This window comes from Pleurodeles waltl, chromosome 7 (assembly GCF_031143425.1).
Source record: "Pleurodeles waltl isolate 20211129_DDA chromosome 7, aPleWal1.hap1.20221129, whole genome shotgun sequence".
In the NCBI taxonomy this organism is placed as follows: Eukaryota; Metazoa; Chordata; class Amphibia; order Caudata; family Salamandridae; genus Pleurodeles; species Pleurodeles waltl.
In genome coordinates, this window is record NC_090446.1 from 1,252,822,867 (window position 1) to 1,252,845,752 (window position 22,886).

Below are 22,886 nucleotides of genomic sequence, written 5' to 3' on the forward strand. Positions count from 1 at the left end.
GCTTGCTTTTAAAATGACACTGGGCACCTCAGCAATGCACCTAGGTGTGCACCACCTATGCTGTGGTCCCTAAACCTACATGCCCTACCATATACTAAGGACTTATAGGTAGGTTTACTTAGCCAATTATAATTAGCCTAATTTGCATATCCATTTTACACAGAGCACAGGCCCTGGGACTGGTTAGCAGTACCCAGGGCACCATCAGAGTCAGGAAAACACCAGCATAAAGTGGAAAATGGGGGCAAAAAGTTATGGGGCCTCTGCAATCAGCCCCAGTTTCTCACAGATAGCATTTTAAATTAGGAAGCTATCATTACATAAATAAATTTTAGGGGTCATTACGACTTCGGGGGACGGTTTCACCAGTGGGGCAGCCTTCCCAGCGGTCCCATTAAGAGTTCCCCTCTGGGTCAGTGGGCAGATATCGGGGAACGGCCTACAGCATTGACACTAGCTCATAATAGAGCCAGCAGCAATGCTGTAGTTCTTAGGGTGTGCCAGCAAAGCAGACAGTGAATATCGCCATGGGGCTAGCCGGGGGGGCCCTGCACTTCCCATGCCAAGTGCATGGGCAGTGCAGGGCCCTCTCTGGGGCACCCTGCACCCCTTCTCCGCCAGCCTTTACATGGCGGTGCGACCGCCATGTAAAAGCTGGTGGAGAGGGGGGCCGTAATCTCCAGGGTGGCGCTGCTTGCAGCGCTGCCCTGGCAGATTTGGACGGCCAGGCCCTCCTGTGGAGGGAAACTGGCGGGGCCTGTGGTCTGACCGCAGCACGACCACTGGAGTCATAATGTGGCAGTCAGACCACCGCCAAAGCGATTGGACCACCGCTCTGGCAGTGGTTGGACTGCCACAGTGACGCTGGCGGTCTGAAGACCGCCAGGGTTTTAATCAGGCCCTTTATGTCATGTTATGTGTTTTTACTGTGTTTAGCAGGTATCTTCTAGACACTTCATATGGAGAGACCTATGTTTGCAAATTGGGACCTTTCCAAATGTAGGGCCTTTTCAGGATGTGATTGGGAAGGGTCTACGGGTCTTACCTACCAAGGGTCTTCGGTTCAAACCTAGCAAGGGTGATTGTGAGTGATGGGGGTTTGAAGGGTGAGAATTTTTGCTGTGGGAGTGTTCTTTGGGGAAGTGAAATAGATTGTGGCAAACACGTGAAGGAAACGTATGTAGTAGTTTGTCTTTGTGAGGTGTTTTACAGTACAAGTTTCGGTCTTAATGCCCTACAACCAACACTAATCATTTACTGTTAGAAATGGGATCTTTGGTTGGCAGTCAGTTTGCCCCCTTTCCAAGCAAGGACCCTCACTCTACTCAGGGCAAAGGAGAACACACCTTGTTATTCCACGCTCACCCCCTTGGTAGCTTGGCACAAGCAGAAAGGCTTCACCCAGAAGCAATATGTACAATATCTGTACCAACACACACAGTAATACAGTGAAACACTACAAAATGGACACCACACAGGTTTGAAAAAAAACAAGACCAAATACAATAAAAATCCACAATCCACAGTAAAAAATATGATTTTAGTGATTGAAAACACAAAAATAGTACCTGGAAGCACCAATGCTGCAATTTGATGTTAAGCGGCATCAGGACAGTCTCATTTACCACAATGCCATGCCACTGGCTCCATTTATGGAGCCACACAGACCACCAGGTACAGTACCTTAGCAAAAGTGTGGAAAACAGCCGGTGCATGGAGTTGGGGATCGTGGCGTTGCTGGATTTGATGCGGTGTTGGTTCCAATGCTACGGAGCGGAGGCGTCACAAGAAGATGTCGGGTCCTTGCTGCAGAGCGGTGGAGGTGAGGCGGCGGTGGCATGAAGCGCTAGATCCAGGCAGTTCGGCAGGGTCAATATCCGGCAGTAGCAGCGTGTGTGGTGAAGTCAGATGTCACGGAATTCGGTGACACTGCACTTCAGGGCTGCTGCGGCATCAGACCTCTAGGGTCATCGCACTCCAACGAGGACCACGGTTTCAGGTGAAGCTGGCGTCACGGAATCTGGAAGCAGCTTCAGTCTGGGGTTGCCTGAAGTCGGTACACTTGGGCCCTTATTTATGCTTTTTTAGCGCTGCGTTTGCGCCGCTTTTTGACGCAAAAACGGCGCAAACTTACAAAATACAATTGTATTTTGTAAGTTTGCGCCGTTTTTGTGTCAAAAAGCGGCGCAAATGCGGCGCTAAAGAAGTATAAATATGGGCCTTGGTTTTTCTTGATTTTTCCACCAGCTTCTCCTTTCAAGGTCCCAGGAACTGGATCAGGCACCACTTGGCAGGCCAGAAGTCTCAGCAGAGAGTCCAGGTGCTGGCAGAAGAAGTCTTTGATGGCCCTGAGGCTTCAGAAGTGGAGGCAAGCTCAGTCCAGGCCTTTGGAGATTCTTCTCAAGCAGGAATATACCACAAAGTCCAGTCTTTGTCCCCTTTCACAGGCAGAAGCAGCAACCACAGGATAGCCCAACAAAGCACAGTCACAGGCAGGGGCAGCACTTCTCCTCATATATTCAGCACTTCTCCTTGGCAGAGGTTCCTCTTGAATCCAGAAGTGATCTAGAGTCTGGGGTTTTGGGTCCAATACTTCTTATACCCCTTTCTGCCTTTGAAGTTACCCAACCTCAAAGAAAAGTCTCTGTTGTTTGCAGTATATTGCCTTCCCCAGGCCAGGCCCCAGACAAATACCAGGGGGTTGGAGAGTGCATTGTGTGAGGGCAGGCATAGCCCATTCAGGTGTAAGTGACTGCTTCCCCCCTCCACTCTAGCCCAGATATGCTGAGGATATGAAGGCTACTCCCCAGCTCCCTTTGTGCCACTGTCTAAAGGAGATTCACAAACAGCCCAATTGTCAGTCTGACCCAGACAGGGAATCCACAAACAGGCAGAGTCACAGAATGGTTTAAGTAAGAAAATGCCTGCTTTCTAAAAGTGGCATTTTCAAACTAACAATCTAAAAATCAACTTCACTAAAATATGTATTTTTAAATTGTGAGTTCAGAGACCTCGACTCCACATTTCTATCTGCTCTCAAATGGAACCTGCACTTTAAGGATATTTAAAGGCAGCCCCCAAGTTAACCTATGAGAGAGATAGGCCTTGCAACAGTGAAACCAGAATTTGGCAGTATTTCACTGTTAGGACATGTAAAAACACACAATTACATGTCCTACCTTTAACATACACTGCACCCTGCGCATGTGCCTACCTAGGGCCTACCTTAGGGGTGCCTTACATTTACAAAAAGGGGAAGATTTGGGCCAGGCAAGTGGGTACACTTACCAAGTCAAATTGGCAGTGCAAGACTACACACACAGACACTGCAGTGGCAGGTCTGAGCCATGCTTACAGGGCTAATCATGTAGGTGGCACAACCAGTGCTGAGGCCAACTAGTAGCATTTGATTTACAGGCCCTGGGCACCTCTAGTGCACTTTACTAGGGACTTACTAGTAAATCAAATATGCCAATCAGGGAAAAAACAATTTTCACATACAATTAGGGAACACTTACACTTTAGCTCTGGTCAGCAGTGGTAAAGTACCCAGAGTAACAAAAAGATCAAAAACAGAGTCCAGCACACAGCAGCAACCTGGGAAGTAGAGGCAAAAGGTTAGGGGAGACCACACCAAGGATTCCCGGTCTAATATTTACAATGATGATATCTGCTATTTGTGAGGCCTCTATAGTGGACTCAGGACTGGTGTTCTTTCATATGGTTCCTGTGGGTGCACATCAATGAGTTTAAACATGGTTTTTAGAGCTATGCTGTATTTGTGCTAGGTGTCTCATTCCCGACCTATGATATGAAGGGCCACAACTGTTCTAACTGCCTGCTCATGTCACACTTAACTCAGTTTTTCAAAATGAATGGGTTTTCCTGTCCCCATATGCCTTAGTCTCTGTGGCCTAATGTTTTTCCATTCCCAGCTACTAGACTTTAACTCTTCCATTCACAATGCTCAGCCTCCTATTTATTCAAGTTGCTGTCTTCTGAAAATCTCTGTCCTCTTGGTTCTCGCTCTGTGGTTTAAGCCTCAGCAAATTGTTTGCTGTGGACCCTGGCATTTGAATTTGTTTTGGAGCAGTGCAGCCCTGCAAGCCTTCTTGCTGCGTTGCCCTGTATCAAAAGAAAAGGACGGGAATGTGCTGTATCTACAAGACATGGTACATTCCTATCCTTTTCCCATTTTCTGGCCCACAAAATGCTGCCATGTGCCAACTGGCAGCGGGGATAATTGTTTTTGTGGCGGAAGGGACATCTTTCTGCACAAAAACTATAACGAGAGGTGTTTTCCTCTTTATACTTGTGCTGCAAAATGGAACACACATGGGAAGAGTTAAAAATGGGGAAAAATAAAGATATTTCTCCCCGTTGTGCCACTCTTACGTCACCCCTGTGGTGACGTAGGCTTTTGACATATTTCCAGGTTTACAAAACCTTGTAAATCTGAGAATGCATCAAAATCCATGGGTGTTGCGTGGGATCACCGACTGCAACAACCATGGAGCGCCTCTTTGATGCAAAGTAAGGCAACACAGCAACTTACACTGCGTTGCCTTACTCCATATCTACAAGGCCATGAAAAGCCATGCAAAATGGCTTTGCGTTGCCTTGTAGATATAGCTCCACAGCCTGCGCCATTGGGTAGTCACAAAAGTGACACACTTGTGGAACAAACCACTTGTAAATAAGCCCCCCAATGTTTAGATGCTACTATCTTTTGAAATAATCACAAATGTTGCCCACTTGCAGATCAGCTAAGGCAGAGTCAGGACAATGCCAGCTCTCCATATTGAACAAGATAGAGAATTGTCAATCTACCTCTGACTATCGGCAACTACTACAGCCAGTATTGGGTACCTGTGAGCTCTGCGACCAGACACATTGTAGGCCGAGCATTTCCATTGTCAGATTATTTCTTCCAACCCGTCCACCTCTGGACACTCTAACGCTAGAACTACTTTATCCCTAAGATGATCTCTGCCAATGAATTTCCTTCTGGCAGTACAAACAGTTTTAAGTAGTTGAATGTCAATAGGTGTTGTAAAATAAAATAATCATAATGGTAAATAGGGCTACTGATGAAGGGACAAGAATAGAGTGCCAGTAAATGGCAGACAGAGAAGCATGTCATCGAGGATAGAGGCTGGGACAAAAATAGGTGTGGTAGGCCCACGTGGTTTAATATGATGCAGAGCTGGGTGGTGTGTGGTATAGTGTGGTTCACTTCAAATAGTGTTGTGGGTGGTGCATTGTGAAAGATTTCTTATTGTGATATGAGTTAGTTGTTGCTCCCAGTATTGCAATTGTGTAGGATTATAGTGTGCTATGGTGGCATTTGCTGTTTAGGGGGCTTGTCACGGTGAGAAGGTGTGGAGACGTTTATGTGATGCATTCTTGTGTTAGATGGATGAGGCTTTGTGATTTATTTGTGTTGTGGTGTGTGGTGCATTATAATCATACAATGTGTGGTGCAGGATTTGACATTTGTTGTCCTGTGGAAGATATTATTTAGTTTGGTGTGTGGTGCAAAATGATAATATTGATAATATTGGCATTAGGAATATTGGAAGAAAATTGGTCAGTGGTGCTGTGATTTATAGGTGATTGCAGCATGTGTAGTGGTGGAGACACTGAGTTGGACAATGTGTTGCAAGGTAATTCTTGGTCTTATTTGTAGTTATATGTTTAATGTGTTATGGTTGGAGATGCAGGTATTTACTGGTTACCCCGTTTAATGTGGTGTTTTGTGCATTGCAATTTGTGGAATGGTTTTGCACAGTTGGTGTGTTATGGTTGGGTAGGATGCCACCAAGCAACTTGTGGTTGATGGTGCTATGGCTTGTTGGTGGCATGGTGACATTTGAGGATGTATGAGATATTGTATGCAACAGTTTATCACATCATGACATTTAATCATAGCTCTGGGTTGGTATATAATTTGTCAAGGTCTGAGCAGTTTTAATGCTAGTGTCAATATTATAAGGTTTTTAAGAAGGATCATGCTCTCTTGTTAAGGCACCGTTGGCAATATTTGGTGTTTAGCAATTTTTACATTTTGTAGGGTACTTATTTTGAGAAGAGATGTTTTCATCCGGTGCTCTGTTGAAAAGGTTAAAATCTGTGCAGTGCTTTAGTACAGGGTGTTGTCATGTGGTATAAACCGTTACAACAAAGTGGAGTGGAATGTTAAGGGTAGTTTCCTTTTAAAAGGTGCTGCTCCGTTTGGTGTGGTGGGTAAAGATAGTAAAGAGGAATCTGTAGTAGAAATTTACATTGTCTGTGGTGCTGAAGTTGATGGATTGCAAAACAAGGCTTTGTGGCTAATGAAACAGTAGAATAGTGTGTTTAGTCATGTTTTTTGAACATATAAGTGTTCATTTAAGTGGTGATGCAAGTTTGCACTGATGATTATTAATAATGTATCTGGACCCTTCTTACTGTTAATCTCTGGGCTTCCCTTTGATGAAAATGTTGCTTGATAATGGTAAGGGCTTTATTACGAGTATGGTGGCCCATGGACCATCGTACCCACGGTGGCAGTCGGAATGCTGCAACCTTGGCAGTCCGTCCTCCACATTACGATGCTGGTGGTTGGACCAGCAGCACACTGGTGCCACTGCCAGGATTAGAGATCTGATGGGTTGGCGGTGGTGCAAGTCATGGTCAGCCATGATGGTGCCGAGTTTAGCACTGCCATGCTGATTACGACTTGCCTTTCCGCCGGCCTTTCCATGGCGGGGACCCCGTCATGGAGAGCCCGTGGGAAAGGCAGACACAGGGCCACGGGGGGCCTGCACTGCCCAGGCCCATTGCATGGGCAGTGCAGGGCCCCCCTTATCAGCACCCATCGGAATTCGCACAGTCTGCCATGGCCGGCAGTGTGCATTCCGAAAGTGTCAGAATGTGCACTGTCTGCCATGGCTGGCAGTGCGCATTCCGAAAGTGTTGGGGGCACCGTCTGTGCAATGGCATTGGCCTCGGCTCTCCCTGGGATTAGCAGAAACCATAAAGGCATGATGGTACGGTGTGATAAGGAGATGGATAGTGTGTGAATAGGACATGTGTGAAATATGTGTTGTGTTATTCAGTATGTTATGATTACGTGTACTATTTTGTGACATAACGTGGCATGGCATTGTTTTATAGTGATGTAGGAAATCATGCATGAGAGGTGAACTGTGGTGGAAAATTGTGAGGGCGGTGTGCTGTTGATTTTTATGATATGGAGTTGTACAATCTGTATTTGGTGCTATAATGTAGGATTCTTTTGTGGGCATGTGATACATGTGGTTTAGTGAGGGAGGGGCTGCCATGTGGTTGGGGAATAATGCCTTGTGTGTGTGATATTGTATGGTGTGGTGCAGAATCAAATGAAATGGTGCGGGATTGGGTAGTATGCTGTAGCGTGTTATAATATGCTTTGGTATGTGGAATGGGGGGGCGTATGATGGAGACAGGCATAGTGAAGTGTTGATCAGTATGATGAAATATGATGCATTTTATTGGTTGATGGTGTGCTATGTATAGTCTGATCTACAGTGCTGAAAATACTTACATCTGTTGCCATTAACTCTTCTGCATCATCAATGCTTTTCACGGATATTTCCCCCTGACTAGTAAATTGGTAGTCATACGGACTGGTGGTTATGAGAAGCATTTCTGAAAAGAAATTCAGATAACAACTTGTATGAATCAATATTGCCAAACAATAAGATTGCAATACATTAAGGCTGTTAATTGTATGTGTACTGACTTGCACTATTGTTCCCCCAAGAAACAAAACACAAATCCTGATGTTCAGTACCTCTTCCTACTTTCTTTATAAATTACACGTAAGTTTCACACTATATATATTTGTTGCAATAGGGGTATTACCATGCTGCCCATAAAAATATACTATACCATACAGTCACCCTTGCTTCGTCCTTGTGATCCTTTATTAATCATTGATTGTTTCCTATTGTTTCTATACATATCCTTGTCTTCGTACATGCTCCAGGGATTGGTTTCATTATGTGCCATTACCTGATAGATTTCCCATGCATTTTTTCTTTAATTAAAAACAAACATTAAGAAATTCAGAGCCTGACTTAGAATTCAGCTGGCGGGTTACTCTGTCACAAATGTGATGGATATCACGCCCCCCATATTACAAGTGTATTATATCCAACAGCACTTGTAATGGATGGGATATCCATCACATTTGTGATAAAGTAACCCGTCTGCCGATCTTTACATCAGGCCCTAATCTGTGTGAATTCATTATAAAATGATTGGTGTTTTCATAGCCTAAACTTGAGGATTTGGGTGTACTGTATGATAATGCTGTGGGGCCTTATCGTGCAGTACACTCACAAATACTGTCTTGGGTCTAGTCAGGCTTGTTTATTTAACCTCAAGCTCAACCCTGGGTAGCTGTGGATGGGATAAGTAAAACTTAGCAAAGGAACTATGTTCAAAGCTTTTAACAGCACCAATCAGCAAAAAAGAAAGCAACAACGCACAAAAGAAAGACACCAATTTATAAAAATAGATTATATTTTATTAATTTTTAGAGACTTTGATGAACAACATCCACCTGAGGGTTCCAGAAATACAGATTTCAGAAGATATTATCACTTTTAAATACAACCGCAAACAAGCACTGGTCAACAAAAACTTTGAAAACTTATAAAAAGGTTAAAGCAGTTAGGGCCTGATTTATACTTTTTTAGCACCGCATTTGCGTCATTTTTTGACTATATACTACACTGTGCATTTGAACATATATAACATATGGTTATTACCCACTCCCTTTTAAGAGGGCTTCATGCTTACGGGCAGACTTAGAGCAACAGAGAAGTAGTACCCTCTCTGCCAAACAAGGCCCCGTCACCTCATTTAGAGTCGGGTGGAGCTTCATTATTTTGAAGGCGATTACACACCTCCACCTTTGACATAAACCTCCAAAGGGCCATTGGAAGTTTGGTCATGTGTCCGCCCACCGGATTTAAAGTGTGCAAACACATGGACAGTTTTCACTGTCAGTCACTGACAGGTAAAATCTGGCATTAAGGCATTAAGGGGCAGTTAAAACTGTAAAATCCCCCCTCTCATCATTGGGTAAAACTCCCATGACGAAGGGGTCTTTTTTTTATTTATTTTTAAACAAAATCCCACTTTGAGCTATTGTTTTGTAAAACAAAATAGAATTGTAAGTCTGTAATGCGGCTCCGTCATGTTGACTGGACCGTCCATCAAACTTCCGGTGTAGTGATAGGAACCAAAGTGATAATGGTTCATGTCAGTGCTACATATATATTCTGTGCCTCTGGATAGCTCTAATTTAGCACTAGGAGACTCTGTCAGGGTGGTAAATCCATGTATGCCAAACTCTAAATCTTTTTAGTCAACTGAAAAAGTAACCGTCATCCACTTGTTAAAGAAGCCTAACCTAGCGCACGACGCTGTTCAGCCAAACGTTTTGCCTATCTCCATCTTGTTAATTTAATGAGAGATGAATTACAAAAGACACCTTACTTTAAGGGAGCTTCGGTAGATCATCCTCGTTAGATCTGCTCTTTTGCTAATCAGCTGGTGGGAGCCCAACAGACAGAAGGCCATTTGCAGACCTCCATTTCTGATGTCTCTTCCCCTTGTGTCGTATAGATCCACTTTTGAGGCTTCCGTTGGTGTCAACAGGCAGGCAGACCTCCTGCAGAGCAGAGCCCTCTAATTACAATAATGCATTTGCTTCCACATTTGTCTGTGATACATCCTTTGGGTATTTTCACTGTGTGAAAGTGTGGCCAGTAGGAAGCCCAGCTGTATAACTCAGGTGCAGAGGCCACTGTGAATGGGCACTTTATTTGCAAGAGAAGGATGGTGATCCTGAGATTCATGGAGAGCTGGTAAATTGTGACTATATGTAGGACTAATGTGTTGTGACAGCACAAAAAAGTCACTTTGTTTTTCACTGTTGTGATTATCTGGTTTTCTAAATGTGTTTGCATGAATGGCAGTAAATGGTAATTATATATAAGTGGTTTGTCTCAGTGAGAATTGCGAAACCATTACATACCTTAGCAGTACAACACACAGTAGCACTGACATTCAGTTGAGAGATGACGAAGGTGAATAGAAAAAGTAAAATACATGTAAAATACACAAAATTTGAACTTTCTAATGTGACTACTTTTACCACCTGCAGTGTAAGAAAGGTTTACTTACCAACAATGTCAGGTTTCTTATTTGATTGAATTTGATAAAAGATATGATAGTTTCTTTCAGTTGGGAGCTGAAAGGTTACTCTGGACTTTTCTAATAGGTCTGCAGTAGAAAAGGAAAAAAAAACTTAGACATGTCTGGACATATGCTTTCTGTTTTTTAAGAATTATGCATAGTTGAATATAATTTATCTGCTTGTGGTCCAAGCTACTTGTGGTAAATCATTGTGTGATACAAAATTCTATTTTCTCACAAATTGTGTTGTTTGCCAGAGCTGATGCTTTGTCCACTAACGTAATATGTGCACTGTTGTCAACTGGAAGAAGCATTTGGTAGCCAACTGCATAGACATCTAGTATCAAACGTTAATGTGCTGTCCCCTCTCCCTGAGAAAGGTCAGAAATAATTTTAGGAAACATAAAGGAAATCTCTTGGGGAGACCATCCAAAACTCAATGCAGTCTATATTTTAGAACACCAGAAAGCTGATTTTTGAGCTAAGGGGATTAGCATAAATACAGTGGACACTCTAAAATGTACTGATAAACACATAGGCCCATATTTATAGTTTTTTAGTGCCGGATCTGCATCATTTTTTAATGGAAAAGCAGTGCAAACGTACAAAATATAATTGTATTTTGCGCGTTTGCACCGCTTTTGTGTCAGAAAATGGCGCAAATGCGGTGCTAAAAAAGTATAAATATGGGCCTATGTGTTTATCAGTACATTTTAGAGTGTCCACTGTATTTATGCCATAGAGTTCAGCAGCATGGGAAAAATATACCCTGATGAAGGTCTGATGGCAACACAAAACATGTTCACTAAGCTATAGAAGTTACTTGTGATGTACTCCTTCAATAATACATCAACAGAACAGAAGAAACGTTGTCCTAATTGTTATTCCAAAACAGGGTACAGAACCCAAATGTTGAAGAGAATTATTTTAACATAGACTATTCTCATGTGAGAATGTAACTACAGGTGTGCTTATTCCTGTAAGAAAGTGTTTACTCGTTGAGAGGGTTGAAACACTACTCAAGCAGCAACCACAATTCTCTGTTAGTTGAAGTCACAAGCAAACCCTAAGTTAACCTGTCCTCAACCCTCTGATAGCTTGACACAGAGCAGTCAGATTTAACTAGGAGTCAATGTGTTAAGTACGTATGCAGCACTCAGACAGTAATAAAGTGAAAACACAGCACAAAAGATCCCAAACCAGTTTAGAATAATAGAGACAATTTTAATAGATAAAATGACACCAAAAATGACATAAATCCAATAAGTAGAACCATCATATGAATATTTACATTTTTCAGTATAAATAGCACCTAAAAGCACAAAGTAACAATTGAACCAAAGATACACAATTTTAAAGATGTATGATAAAATAGAAGCAAAAAGCACAAAGTGCCAACTGTGGTTATCTGGTAGTGCTAGACTTGGAAAAAGTCACAAGTTCAAGCAGATCACAATGGAGTGTGGGGAGGCTAAAGGGACCTAGTTAGGCCTGCTGAACAGGAGTACCTTAAATCCTGGTTGTGGAGCAATGCAAGATCGTATGTCGAGCTAATGTGAGGTTCTGGTGGGGAGATGAGTCGTGCAGCAGGAGATATGAGGAGTTGTAAGGCCACAATGCAAGGTCCTACATCGTCGTTGAGGATGCAGTGGAGGAGGGGCCTGTGATGCAAAGACCAGTGTGGAGGATGTGTTGGATAGCAGAGGTTCCTCTGAGGCTGTGGGCTACGGTGTATGAGTCGGGTTGCATCTCACAGCAGACAGGGTGCATAGTTCAGGGGATCCGATGTGGAGTTTATTTGGGGGGGCTTCACACTGCATCAGTCCTGCTGGGACTTCAGCTGGACTGGCAGAGCACCTTCAGACCCACTTACAAGGGTCCAGGACTGGGGTGGCACGACTTGGGAGGGCAGGACTCACAGCTGGCAGAATCCAGCTGCTGGGTTCAAGATGAAGGAAGCCTATTCTGTCCCAGAGGCTGCTGATCAGGAGGCCAGCCGGTTAGCCCTTAGAGCTACTGTGGTGGTCCTTGGCTAAAGATGCAGGTCCAGTCCTTCCCTAGGGCAGCAGCAGAGCAGCAGCTTGGCAGTACTTCTTGCAGCAATGCAGTACAGCAGCCCTTCTACTGAGTCTTCCACAGGTTCAGATGTGTACTGATGAGCTAGGACTGATGGTCCATTATTTATACCTGCTGCCCACCTCGAGATAGGAGAAGGTTCTGGAGATTTTCACCCCGAGGTGTCAGGCATCCCCTTCCTCCCTGTCTGGGCTAGCTTTTCTAGGGACACAAAAACTAATGACAGACGCTTTGTGAGTGTGTTCTGGCAGGGCCGTTATGAAATGCAATTATGGTAGGTGACAGCCCTGCCTCTTCATTAAGTCATAGTGGCCATCCTTCCAACACCTATCTTCGCTTTGTCTCACTGTCTGGGAGCAATACAGAAGGATCAACTGCTAGCTAGTCATGTGACCCAGGGACAGACTGGAAGCACTAAGGCCCGTATTTATACTTTTTGACGCTAAACTGCACTAACGCAGTTTAGCGTCAAAACGTTTTGCGCCGGCTAACGCCATTCTGAAGCACCATGCGGGCGCCGTATTTATTGAATGGCCTTAGCCGGCGCAAGCAGACCGGCGCTGCCTGGTGTGCGTGGAAAAAAACCACGTACACCAGGCAGCGCCGGCGTTGGGAAAAATGGCGCTAGGGCGTCTTAAAAATGGTGCAAGTCAGGTTGACGCAAAAAATCGCCTCCACCCGATTTGCGCCATTTTTAACGACGCCCAGATGCCATTTACATGACTCCTGTCTTAGTAAAGACAGGAGTCATGCCCCCTTGCCCAATGGCCATGCCCAGGGGACTTATGTCCCCTGGGCATGGTCATTGGGCATTGATGCATGTAGGGGGGCACAAATCAGGCCCCCCTATGCCAAAAAAAAATATTAAAAAAAAAAAAAATTATACTTACCTGAACTTACCTGAATGTCCCTGGGGTGGGTCCCTCCAGCCTTGGGTGTCCTCCTGGGGTGGGCAAGGGTGGCAGGGGGGGTCCCTGGGGGCATGGGAGGGCAGCTGTGGGCTCATTTTGAGCCCACAGGTCCCTTAACGCCTGCCCTGACCCAGGCGCTAAAATCCGGCGCAAATGAGGGGTTTTTTGCCCCGCCCACTCCCGGGCGTCATTTTTGCCCGGGAGTATAAATACGACGCATTTGCGGCGCAGTAATTTTTTTAGACGGGAACGCCTACCTTGCATCTCATTAACGCAAGGAAGGCGTTCACGCAAAAAAATGACGCTCTTTCCTCATACTTTGGCGCTAGACGCGTCTAACGCCAAAGTATAAATATGGCGTTAGTTTTGCGCCGAATTTGCGTCGAAAAAAACGACGCTAATTCGGCGCAAACGGAGTATAAATATGCCCCTAAATGTTTAGGACAATATATTACCAACTTTCTGAAATTGTCATTTTCAGAATTGTAATCGAAAGTCCTATTTTACCATTAAAGAGGGCTTCTAATTACAATTTGTTAAAAGCCAAAATCGATCCGTCTACCTGCTCCCACTTGAAAGTTATCAGTTATTGTAGGGAAGTTTTCCCCTGATCACCCTTATTTTTGGACTGCTGCTGGTGGTTACTGACTCAGAAAGTGCCTCGGGCTCTGCTAACCATGTCAGGGCCAGTGTTCTGTCCTATAAAGTTCTAAGGTAATTGATGTAATTCTAATTGGCAAAGACAACTTATCTGTAAGTCCCTAGTATATGGTAGGGCATGTAGGTCTATAGACCCCATTGGACTGAATGCAATTAAATAAGCACTGCCATGGCGTCTGGTGTCATTTTCAAAGACACAAAAGACCCCAACTGGCTATGAATCAATTCTTATCTAAAGTTGTACAAAATATGCACATGAGTCCTGTGTTGAGATCAATTCTGTATTATTTGATATTTATTTGTTCATTTATATCACTACCTCATACAAAAATCCTCATCTTATAGGAAAATAAAGGTTTCAAAAACAAATATTTAACTGAAAAAACTTTCAAACCTAACCCCCCTAAACAGTATGAATGCATGGGACAGTAAATTATTGCTTAAAATTTTAAAAACAGGAATTTCAACACTGATCCCCTTAGACAATATAACACAACATTTGTATTGTCAGATAATGAACATATAAATTACAACAATAATTAATTAAAGAGAAATGTTCCACATGCAGTCCAGGCAAACAGGGGTAATTCCTTAAATAGATCCAAGGATGAACTCATATTCCAATGTTTTCGGATTACTCTCTTAACATCAGATGTGTATGAATTAAAAGCTGTGACACACACCAATAGGTTCAATTATTTTTTATATGTAGGATCCAAAATAATTTCCCTTGGAGTATACCATATCTTCTTCATTGCTCTTTTCAGCAGTTTTGTATAGATAATTGTGATCTTTGAGCTTCATATATTTATTTTCTTCTGGTTTTATAAATCCTGTTTCCTTTTTACTCTAGTGTCTAGACCAGAGGTCTTCAAACTGGGGGGCGGGCCCCCATTGGGTGGCCTCAAGTGATCCTTGGGGGGCGCCAACCTCTGGCCAAAATAAATATTATACAGATAACATGCCTTTGTTTTAAGCAGAAGCATGTTACTGCAGTTTTAAAAAGATAACAGTACTTTTCTGCAATGTTTAAATAGGTTTAGACATATTTAAACATTGCCATCTTTCTAAAATAATTGTGAAAAATTCTGAGGGGGGCCCAATGATTTTTATTTTTCAACTGGGGGGGCGCGGAATTAAAAAGTTTGAAGACCACTGGTCTAGACTAACAAGTAGTTAGTGATATGCCCTGATGATGACCTCCCATAAGGTGTTAGCCCCTCATTATTATTGAGGTCAAAACACATCTGCAATTTATAAGAAATGTGGAGGAGACAGTTCTGTACCTACAAATAAAACCAAATAACAATCTGTTGGATAAATTCAATGAATAACTGGAGGATTGATACTCATAGTGGAAATGGGACTGTGTATATATAATTCTCTCTCCTCATTTTAGAGTATTGGACTTCAATGAGTGCTTAAGCATGCGCAAAAAAGCTTTTTCATGTTTTTTTTTTTTTTTGTATTTCATGGTTCTGGATCACGTATGAAACTTTTGTCTAATGTACATTTTATGTTAAATATTGTTGTAATTAAGTTGTTCATGACCTGACAAAACAAATATTGTGTTGTATTGTCTAAGGGGATTAGTATAAAACTCTTGTTTATTAAAACAACAAACTACTGTGTCATGCATTCATATTGTTTAAGGGGATTAGGTTTGAACATTATTTTGAATTACATATTTTTGTTTTTGAAACCTTTATTTGTCTATAACATGAGGCTGTCTGTGTGAGGAACCGATATCAATGAGAAATAAATATCAAATAATACAGTATTTATGCCAACACACAAGATTCATGTGCGTGTTGTGTAAGATTTTGAATAAGAATTGATTCATAGCCAGTGGTGTTCTTTTGTGTCTCTTGCATATGTATTGATCCCACCCCCATTAAAGCTTTATAAGCTCAACCCCTATTATAATAATTATGTCATTTTAAAGCAAGCCTGCCTTCCATGCTGTTTTTATACAAATATGCCCAAATTGAACTTTGGAATTCAAAGTACTTCCAAAGTCCAAAACTACTATTTTATTGCTAATCACTAGGGTCTGACCTAGGTGACCCAAGTTTAGAGTGCATTGTTATAAAAAGAAGGGACACTATAGAAAATATTTTACATGGACTGGTAAGGAAAAAACAGCCAAAGTTGTTTTCGCTATAATAGTGCTGTGAGCCCCATAGGCTAACATTGGAAGGCTTTATTAAACTTAATAAAGTTAACAAAGTCTAACTTTTTATTGGAACTATCTAGACATACCATTCAAGGTATCAAACTAATGGTCACAGTATATCCAGCAACTTGCCAAAATTAGATTTATTTTAACCATTACATGAATGTTGTTTTAGAACTTAGGCCCATATTTATACTTTCTTAGCACCGCATTTGCGTCATTTTGTTATGCAAAAGCGGCACAAACTTACAAAATACCATTATATTTTGTACGTTTGCGCTGCTTTTGTGTCACAAAATGACGCAAATGCGGCGCCAAAAAAGTATAAATATGGGCCTTACTCTCCTAAAGTTACATAAAGGAGCCCTGAAGCAGCCTCTTCAGAGTGGTCAGCCTTTGATAGCTTGAGCCTAGCTGGTCCCCGAGTAGATGTTAGGAGGCCTGGGCCTGTAAAAATATAGTGCTTTCTGGGTCAAAAATAAACCACACTTCGCAGGAAGTGGTCATAGCAGGGGAGGAAGCTTTATTCCCAATGGACTGGACTAGGGTGTTCCTGCTCCTGCAAGCCCAGAATGGAGGTTAAATATGGCAGTGCTGCAGGAGCTCATCAAAACACTGCCTGGAACATCAGAAGAAGAAGGACTGCCCTGCTCAACCCACGGACTGCACCACAGAAGGCCTAAACTCTGAAAGACTGCACCTGCTGCACTCACACAGCTCCACGAAGAAAGGGCTGTTCCTGACTCAAAGGAGAAGGAGTAGACTCCCTGATCAGCAACAGGTACAAAAGTGGTGGAAGAAATCACCTGCAAAAGTCAAATAGAGGACTACCCCAGTTGACTAGTTGCAACTGGATTTTTCTTGACTGCACAGGTGCAATGTGGGAAATTTAGTCTGAGCCCCAAGAGGCAGTCCAGGGTCTCTGAACCCTTGGCCAGAGCTAGGGGACCCTTGAGTTTCCCCAAGGAACCCTCCACAAGGAAGATCGGTGGAAAAATAAACTTTCTGCAAAGTTTTGCAGAAAAGCTCCAAGAAGAGACCAGCTCGACATTGAAAGTCACACCGCAGTCATTGACTCGCGAATTGTCCCGCCCGTGCTGGTTTGTTCCTCTAAAAGCTCCTTGTTGTCAACTTCCAGAGTCTTACCAAGTCATTGCCCTGCGGTGGGTCGCCGTTGTCAAATCAAACTCAAGATCTGAGGAACATGAGGACTTGTCGTTGAGAGAAAAGCTAAAAAAAAAAAAGACTAAGTCCAAAGGTAAACTTTTGGTCGAGACCTAGGCATCAGTCTGTCCAGCCTGAGCTCCATCACGGTTGGCCTAAAACTTTGATTTTGTCCTGGTATGGCTTTCTGGTGCTAAAATGCACAATTTTTGACTTAATTTAAGAATTAATTTCTCTGGTTCCTTACATTAGATTTTTGATGTTTTGGTGTCATTTTAAAGATACAATTATTCTCTATTGTTATCTATCAGTGTAGGATTTATATTTTGTTGTGTCTTTCACTTATTTACTATTTTGGTGATATCTCCTAAGTTAAGCTTGACTGCTTGTTTGCCAGGCTACCAAGGGTTGAGCAAAGGTTAACTTATTCAGACTTGACTGGACCTATTTAGTGATTGTGGTATTATTACTAGTTGAGGGTAAATACCCCCACCTATTAAAAACCAACTTACCTACATTTATTAAATGTAACAAGGAACCCCAATGTTATCCTATGAGAGAGGTATCTTTTGCAGTAGTGAAAAACAAATGTAAGCATTTTTCACTATCAGGACATGTACAACTTAAACATATATATTCATCTTTTTCAATACATTGCACCCTACCCTCTCGCCTGTTCAGGGTCTGCCCTAGGGGTGACTTATGCATATTAACAATGAAGGTTTGGGCCTAGCAAAAGGTTACGTTTGTAAAGTTGAACTGACAAATTAAAATTGTGCACGTAGGCTGCAATGGCAGGCTTCAGATGCTTTAAGGGCTACCTAAGTGGATGGCACAATAAGTGCTGCAGGCCCACTAGTAGCATTTAATTTACAGGCCATGGGTATATGCTAATCTACTCCACAAAAGACATATAAGTGAGTGAAATGTGTGAATAATGTGTATGCCTACTTTACCATTTTTAAAGGAGAAAGCACAGGCACTTTAGCTCTGGTTAGTAGTAGTAAAGTACTAAAGCCAACAAAAAATGTTTTTTGGGCAAAAAGTTGAGGGTAAAGTCAAAACGTTTTGGGGTGACCCTGCAGAAAGGGCAACATTCAACACAAACCCCCTCCAGTCTTAATCTAGGCTTGACTAATCAATATCTTGATGGGCTTCCCTGCTCAGGCAATAGAATATGAACAATGGTCCTCTACTGTAGAGGCACTTGCAATTTCTATGCCCTTCTGAATTCAGTCGGATCTCCCTGTTTATACTTTCCTGGCCCACTGAATTGACCCATGGGAAACCCTTCTTCTTACCTGTGGACTTAATCTGTGCAGCACATAACCTTAATTTGCTCACAGATGCATCCCCGTAGGCAGACAGTCCCACCATGACCAACAAAGCTCTTCCATCATTGGGGGCAACTCATTCTCCAGAGTACAGTCAATGGGCATTTGGGGACTAACTATGACCTTTCTCTGGGTCACCTCCCCACCCCATTCCAGGGATACCAGGGCCATGCTTTGGGGAAACCAACCTTTCCACTATCAGGGTCTGGATGACCCCCGGTGTACCTCAGAGAAGTGACAGAGACCCCATTCACCTTGACCTGGCGGAATGGGGATGACTCCTAACCTCTGGGATCACAATTCTACCCTTTGACTTCAACTTCCAACTATGGGAGATTAGAGCATGGTGTACCTCCTGCCCCTAGGGACTACTTGCCTTTAAGGCCATATTGCCCACACCTGTATAGGTCACACCCGTGGGTGGTCTCTTAGGACAGAGAGAGTCCTCCCACTAGTGTCCTAGCTGAGAGCAAAGCAGCAGGGTTGGACATGGGGTGCCCTGGACCACCGCTCACCAGAGCCTCCCTCTTTTCTCTTAGAAGCAGCGTAGGAACCCTTCAACCCCCCCCCCCACACACACACCTTGTTCTGAGACCTAACTGTGTCTTCCGTGACCTCCCCCTCACTCTGCTGAGGAAAACCTGAACCAGTCTTTTTGGGGTCACCCCAGAGTTTGACACACTAGTAGTGATCCAGAGGTCCACCTCCTCAACAAACTTCCTAAATTAGTCAGCTTGCTATTCCCTAGATGCTGGTGTAGCTCTGTAAAACACATGTTGAGTATTTGCTCCCTCAAAATCAAGTTATTCAGCCCAACATAATCATTACCCTTGTTGTCCCTCAACCAACCATTCAGTGCCTTGCTGGAGTCATGAAGAAATCCCGCCAAGACTGGTTTTGGAGTTTATAGCTGTCCCTGAACCTCTAACTGTACTTCTCAAGTTTAAGGCTAAAATTGACAACAAGTATAGCCTTCATGGGGGCATACTTCGTCTAGTCACCCACCTCAAGTGTGAGAAGTGTGTTCCTTTCCACTGTAGGCATGTGCTTACATAAGCTACCCCCCACACCCACCCCAGGTACTCCTCTGGAATCCTATGTACCCTCCAAGCTATCTCATAGGTAGATAACAAAATATAAATTCTGCACCAGATCTTTAAGGATGAAGATTTTCTTGTCTCTGTCAAACATTGCAAGTATGCATCCACTATTGACACTGGACTCTGAGGCATGTCTAGCTTTGAACTCCAGCTCCTTTGGTATTCTCTCATGCTCCAGCAGCATTTTCTTTTCTTCAAAGGCCCTCTCAATGTTATTTTTTTCTGCCTCCAGTTTCATTTCATGAGCTCCTTTTTTAATTTTGTGTCTTCAGCTCCACTGGGAAGAGGCCCTTTGAAGACATAATACTTTCTACCCTTACTCTGGGCTCTCTTTCAGCAGGCTGATGGTCTCCCTCTTCTGTAAGTTCCCAATCAGGGCCCACATCCATGGCCTCCTGCACTTCTAAATCAATTTGGGCATCATCGGGATCTCCCTTATTAAGATCCTCTTGATCAGACTGCCAAGGATTAGGTTGCATCCTTGAGGCCTTCTCATAGGCACAGAAGGCTATCAGAAGGCCCAAATTTGTGTGATTCTTTCCTGCATGCAGTCCCTTCTCATTGTAGAGTTTTTGCAGCTTGGCCCTGCTACGACTGTCGACATTGAGCATCTTCATGGTACAAGACAAAAAGGTAGGGATCTTAGATTTAGAAAAAAGGAAAAACAGCCAATCAGAAAACTAGGGAAAATTTAAAAAGGATTTAATTGGTTCCAGATTACTCATCTGGGATTGTCAGTGTAACACAAAATCACTGTATAGCACTGCAGAAACACAAGTTCTAATCCTCACCACTGAACACCAGTGTATGAAATTGGGTTACTGGTTGGAGTGGGTGAAACCTTACTCAAGCAGCAACCACAATTCTCTGTTAGGATGAAGTCACAAGCAAACGCTAAATTGATCTGTGCTCAACCCGCTGGTAGCTTGGCACAGAGGCATTAGGTTTAACTTAGTAGCAATGTGTAAAGTATTTATGCAGCACTCAAACAGTAATAAAGTGAAAACAACACAAAAAAATCCCAAACCAATTAAGCATAATAGAGACAATTTTAATGAATAAAATGCCACCTAACTGACAACAATCCACCAAGTAGAACTAGCATATACATTTTTACATTTTTCAGTAGAAATAGCACCTAAAAGCACTAAGCACCAATTGCAGTTATCTGGTCGCGCAGAGCCTGGTCAAAGTCAAAAGTTAATTCCAACCACTATGGAACCCTGGCAGATACAGGGACCAGGTCTGTCTCAGTGGAAAGTCTGCCTTTTAACTCAGACCCGTTTCAAACAAGAAGTTCTTGATGAGGTTGCTGGTGGTCAGGCCGCCGACTGGATCTGGAGATGGGCTCATTGACCGTGGGTTGATGAATTTATATTCCTTGGTCGAAACTTTACAGTGGCAGGAGGCACCGTACGGTTCTTTGTTTCAAACTAATAGTACCATATTTGTAATTCCATTTGTTTGAAAATAATTTGAAACGAAAATTCCAGTGTTTTATTTGTTAAAAAACGTAGGTGGCAGGGCGCTCATTATGAGGCATCAGCAGCTTGTTCCACCCATTGCCCCATGCCAGCATGGCCAATGATAGTACCAACACAAAGCAAACGCACATATAAACCTGTGCTTCTTGACACATATGAATGCATTTCCAGCAATTATGCAATGCATTTTCCATCATTTTCTATGGGCATACATGTACTGAGCTGAATACGCACATGCAAGTGATGCATGTGTGCGAAAGCATAGCGACTCGTGATAGGTATTCGTATTTTATCATTCTAAAATGGCAGGTTGCCAATTTAGAACGGAAAAATTATTTTTTTTGTTTAAAAATTATAAGACATAGTACGCATGAGTGCTTTGGCAGAAAGGGAGCAGCCCAGTAGCACTTGACAGGAAGTTCAATGGGGAGCATCAGGGACCTGAGCAGGGGAGTTAAAAGAGAGAGGGCAGGGAAAAGGGTCGGCACAGGAACAGCAAAACGAATTAAATAAAAATGGGATGCTGGATTGGAAGTGGCGGAGGTGAAGGAGCAGAAAAGGAAAGGGGCTTGCATGGGGCACAGGAACAAGCAGGGAAGAGAGCAAGCAAACACAAACATACACACACTACCATGGAGGGCTGAATGCAAAATTAAAAAAGATAACTATCAGTCAGCAGTGGAATTTACAACTTATCCAGTCATAAAACTGAGACTGACATGCTTCTGAGTTGGACCAATAGAGGAATATAGCAAGCAAACCATTGAATCAAGGTCAGACCTATGAGATAGACAACAAAGCCATCCAATCACGAGTAAGGGGCAGACCCAAGACCTACTCTAAGTATATGTTATACGCTATAAACAGTAGATCTTCCAATGCTAAAGAATAGGGGCCTTCACACCCAATACGGAAGTAGGTCTTGGCTAGTAACAATGCGTGTTCTGCATTAACATTCTGCTTTAAAAGAGGCATCGTACAAAAGAAGCAAACTATTTCCATAAAATCAACATACTTACAGGTTTCAATATCCGCCGAGGCCAGCTTCCCCGTGGTGCCAAAATGAATTCTAATAAACTTCCCCTATTTACACAAAAGAAATGTCACCCACCAATGTCAGCAATGCGTGCATTCAAAGGCAATTTAAGAATTGAGGTTCCAAAATTTTGACTTACAAAGCGTGACGAGTTGTCATTTCGGACGGTCTTGGCATTGCCGAAGGCTTCCAGCAATGGATTGGCCTGAATTATTTGGTCTTCTAGGGTGCCCTGAAGTGGTTAAATAGAACGATTTAGAGGACATAAGTGACTAAGGCATTTAAATAGCATCTAAAAACGTCCATTAGTTGTTAAACACCATTTCTAACCTGCATTTTACTTCCTGAAGATCCTTCCTTGATTTTGCCCATATCACCAGCAGCAGCGATGGTTGCAAAGTATTGGATGACACGTTTTGTATTCACAGTCTTTCCAGCACCAGATTCTCCCCTATAAGTAAAACACGTAAATCTTCAGAAGACTTGTCTAAAGGCAATGAGTTGCAGCCAACATTATTAAAAGCACAATTTCTGTGCATGGTTTTCAAATAGGGCGTGCTTTAGACTAACCACAATGAAGTAGACTTTTCATTAGTAAGCTAAGCTTTCTTTTTCGCTGCATCTACCAACCCACTGCCATCTTGCAGAACATGAAACTGAATAGAAATTAGCTGAACATCATTGCATCTCATACGTTGTCATTTATAAACCA

The 22,886-nt window shown here is 42.9% G+C and overlaps 1 protein-coding gene across 1 annotated transcript in view; it reads right to left on the reverse strand.

The window, feature by feature from the left end:
- Positions 1–22,886, reverse strand: part of LOC138246138 (myosin-4-like) — a 167,083-nt gene that overhangs the window by 101,323 nt on the left and 42,874 nt on the right. Inside the window, exons 6-10 of the mRNA XM_069200409.1 lie at positions 22,505–22,625; positions 22,314–22,406; positions 22,158–22,221; positions 10,222–10,320; positions 7,568–7,671 (exon numbers count right to left, since the gene is read on the reverse strand). Of these exons, the coding sequence (XP_069056510.1) occupies positions 7,568–7,671; positions 10,222–10,320; positions 22,158–22,221; positions 22,314–22,406; positions 22,505–22,625 (481 nt within the window). The remainder of the gene's footprint in view (positions 1–7,567; positions 7,672–10,221; positions 10,321–22,157; positions 22,222–22,313; positions 22,407–22,504; positions 22,626–22,886) is intronic.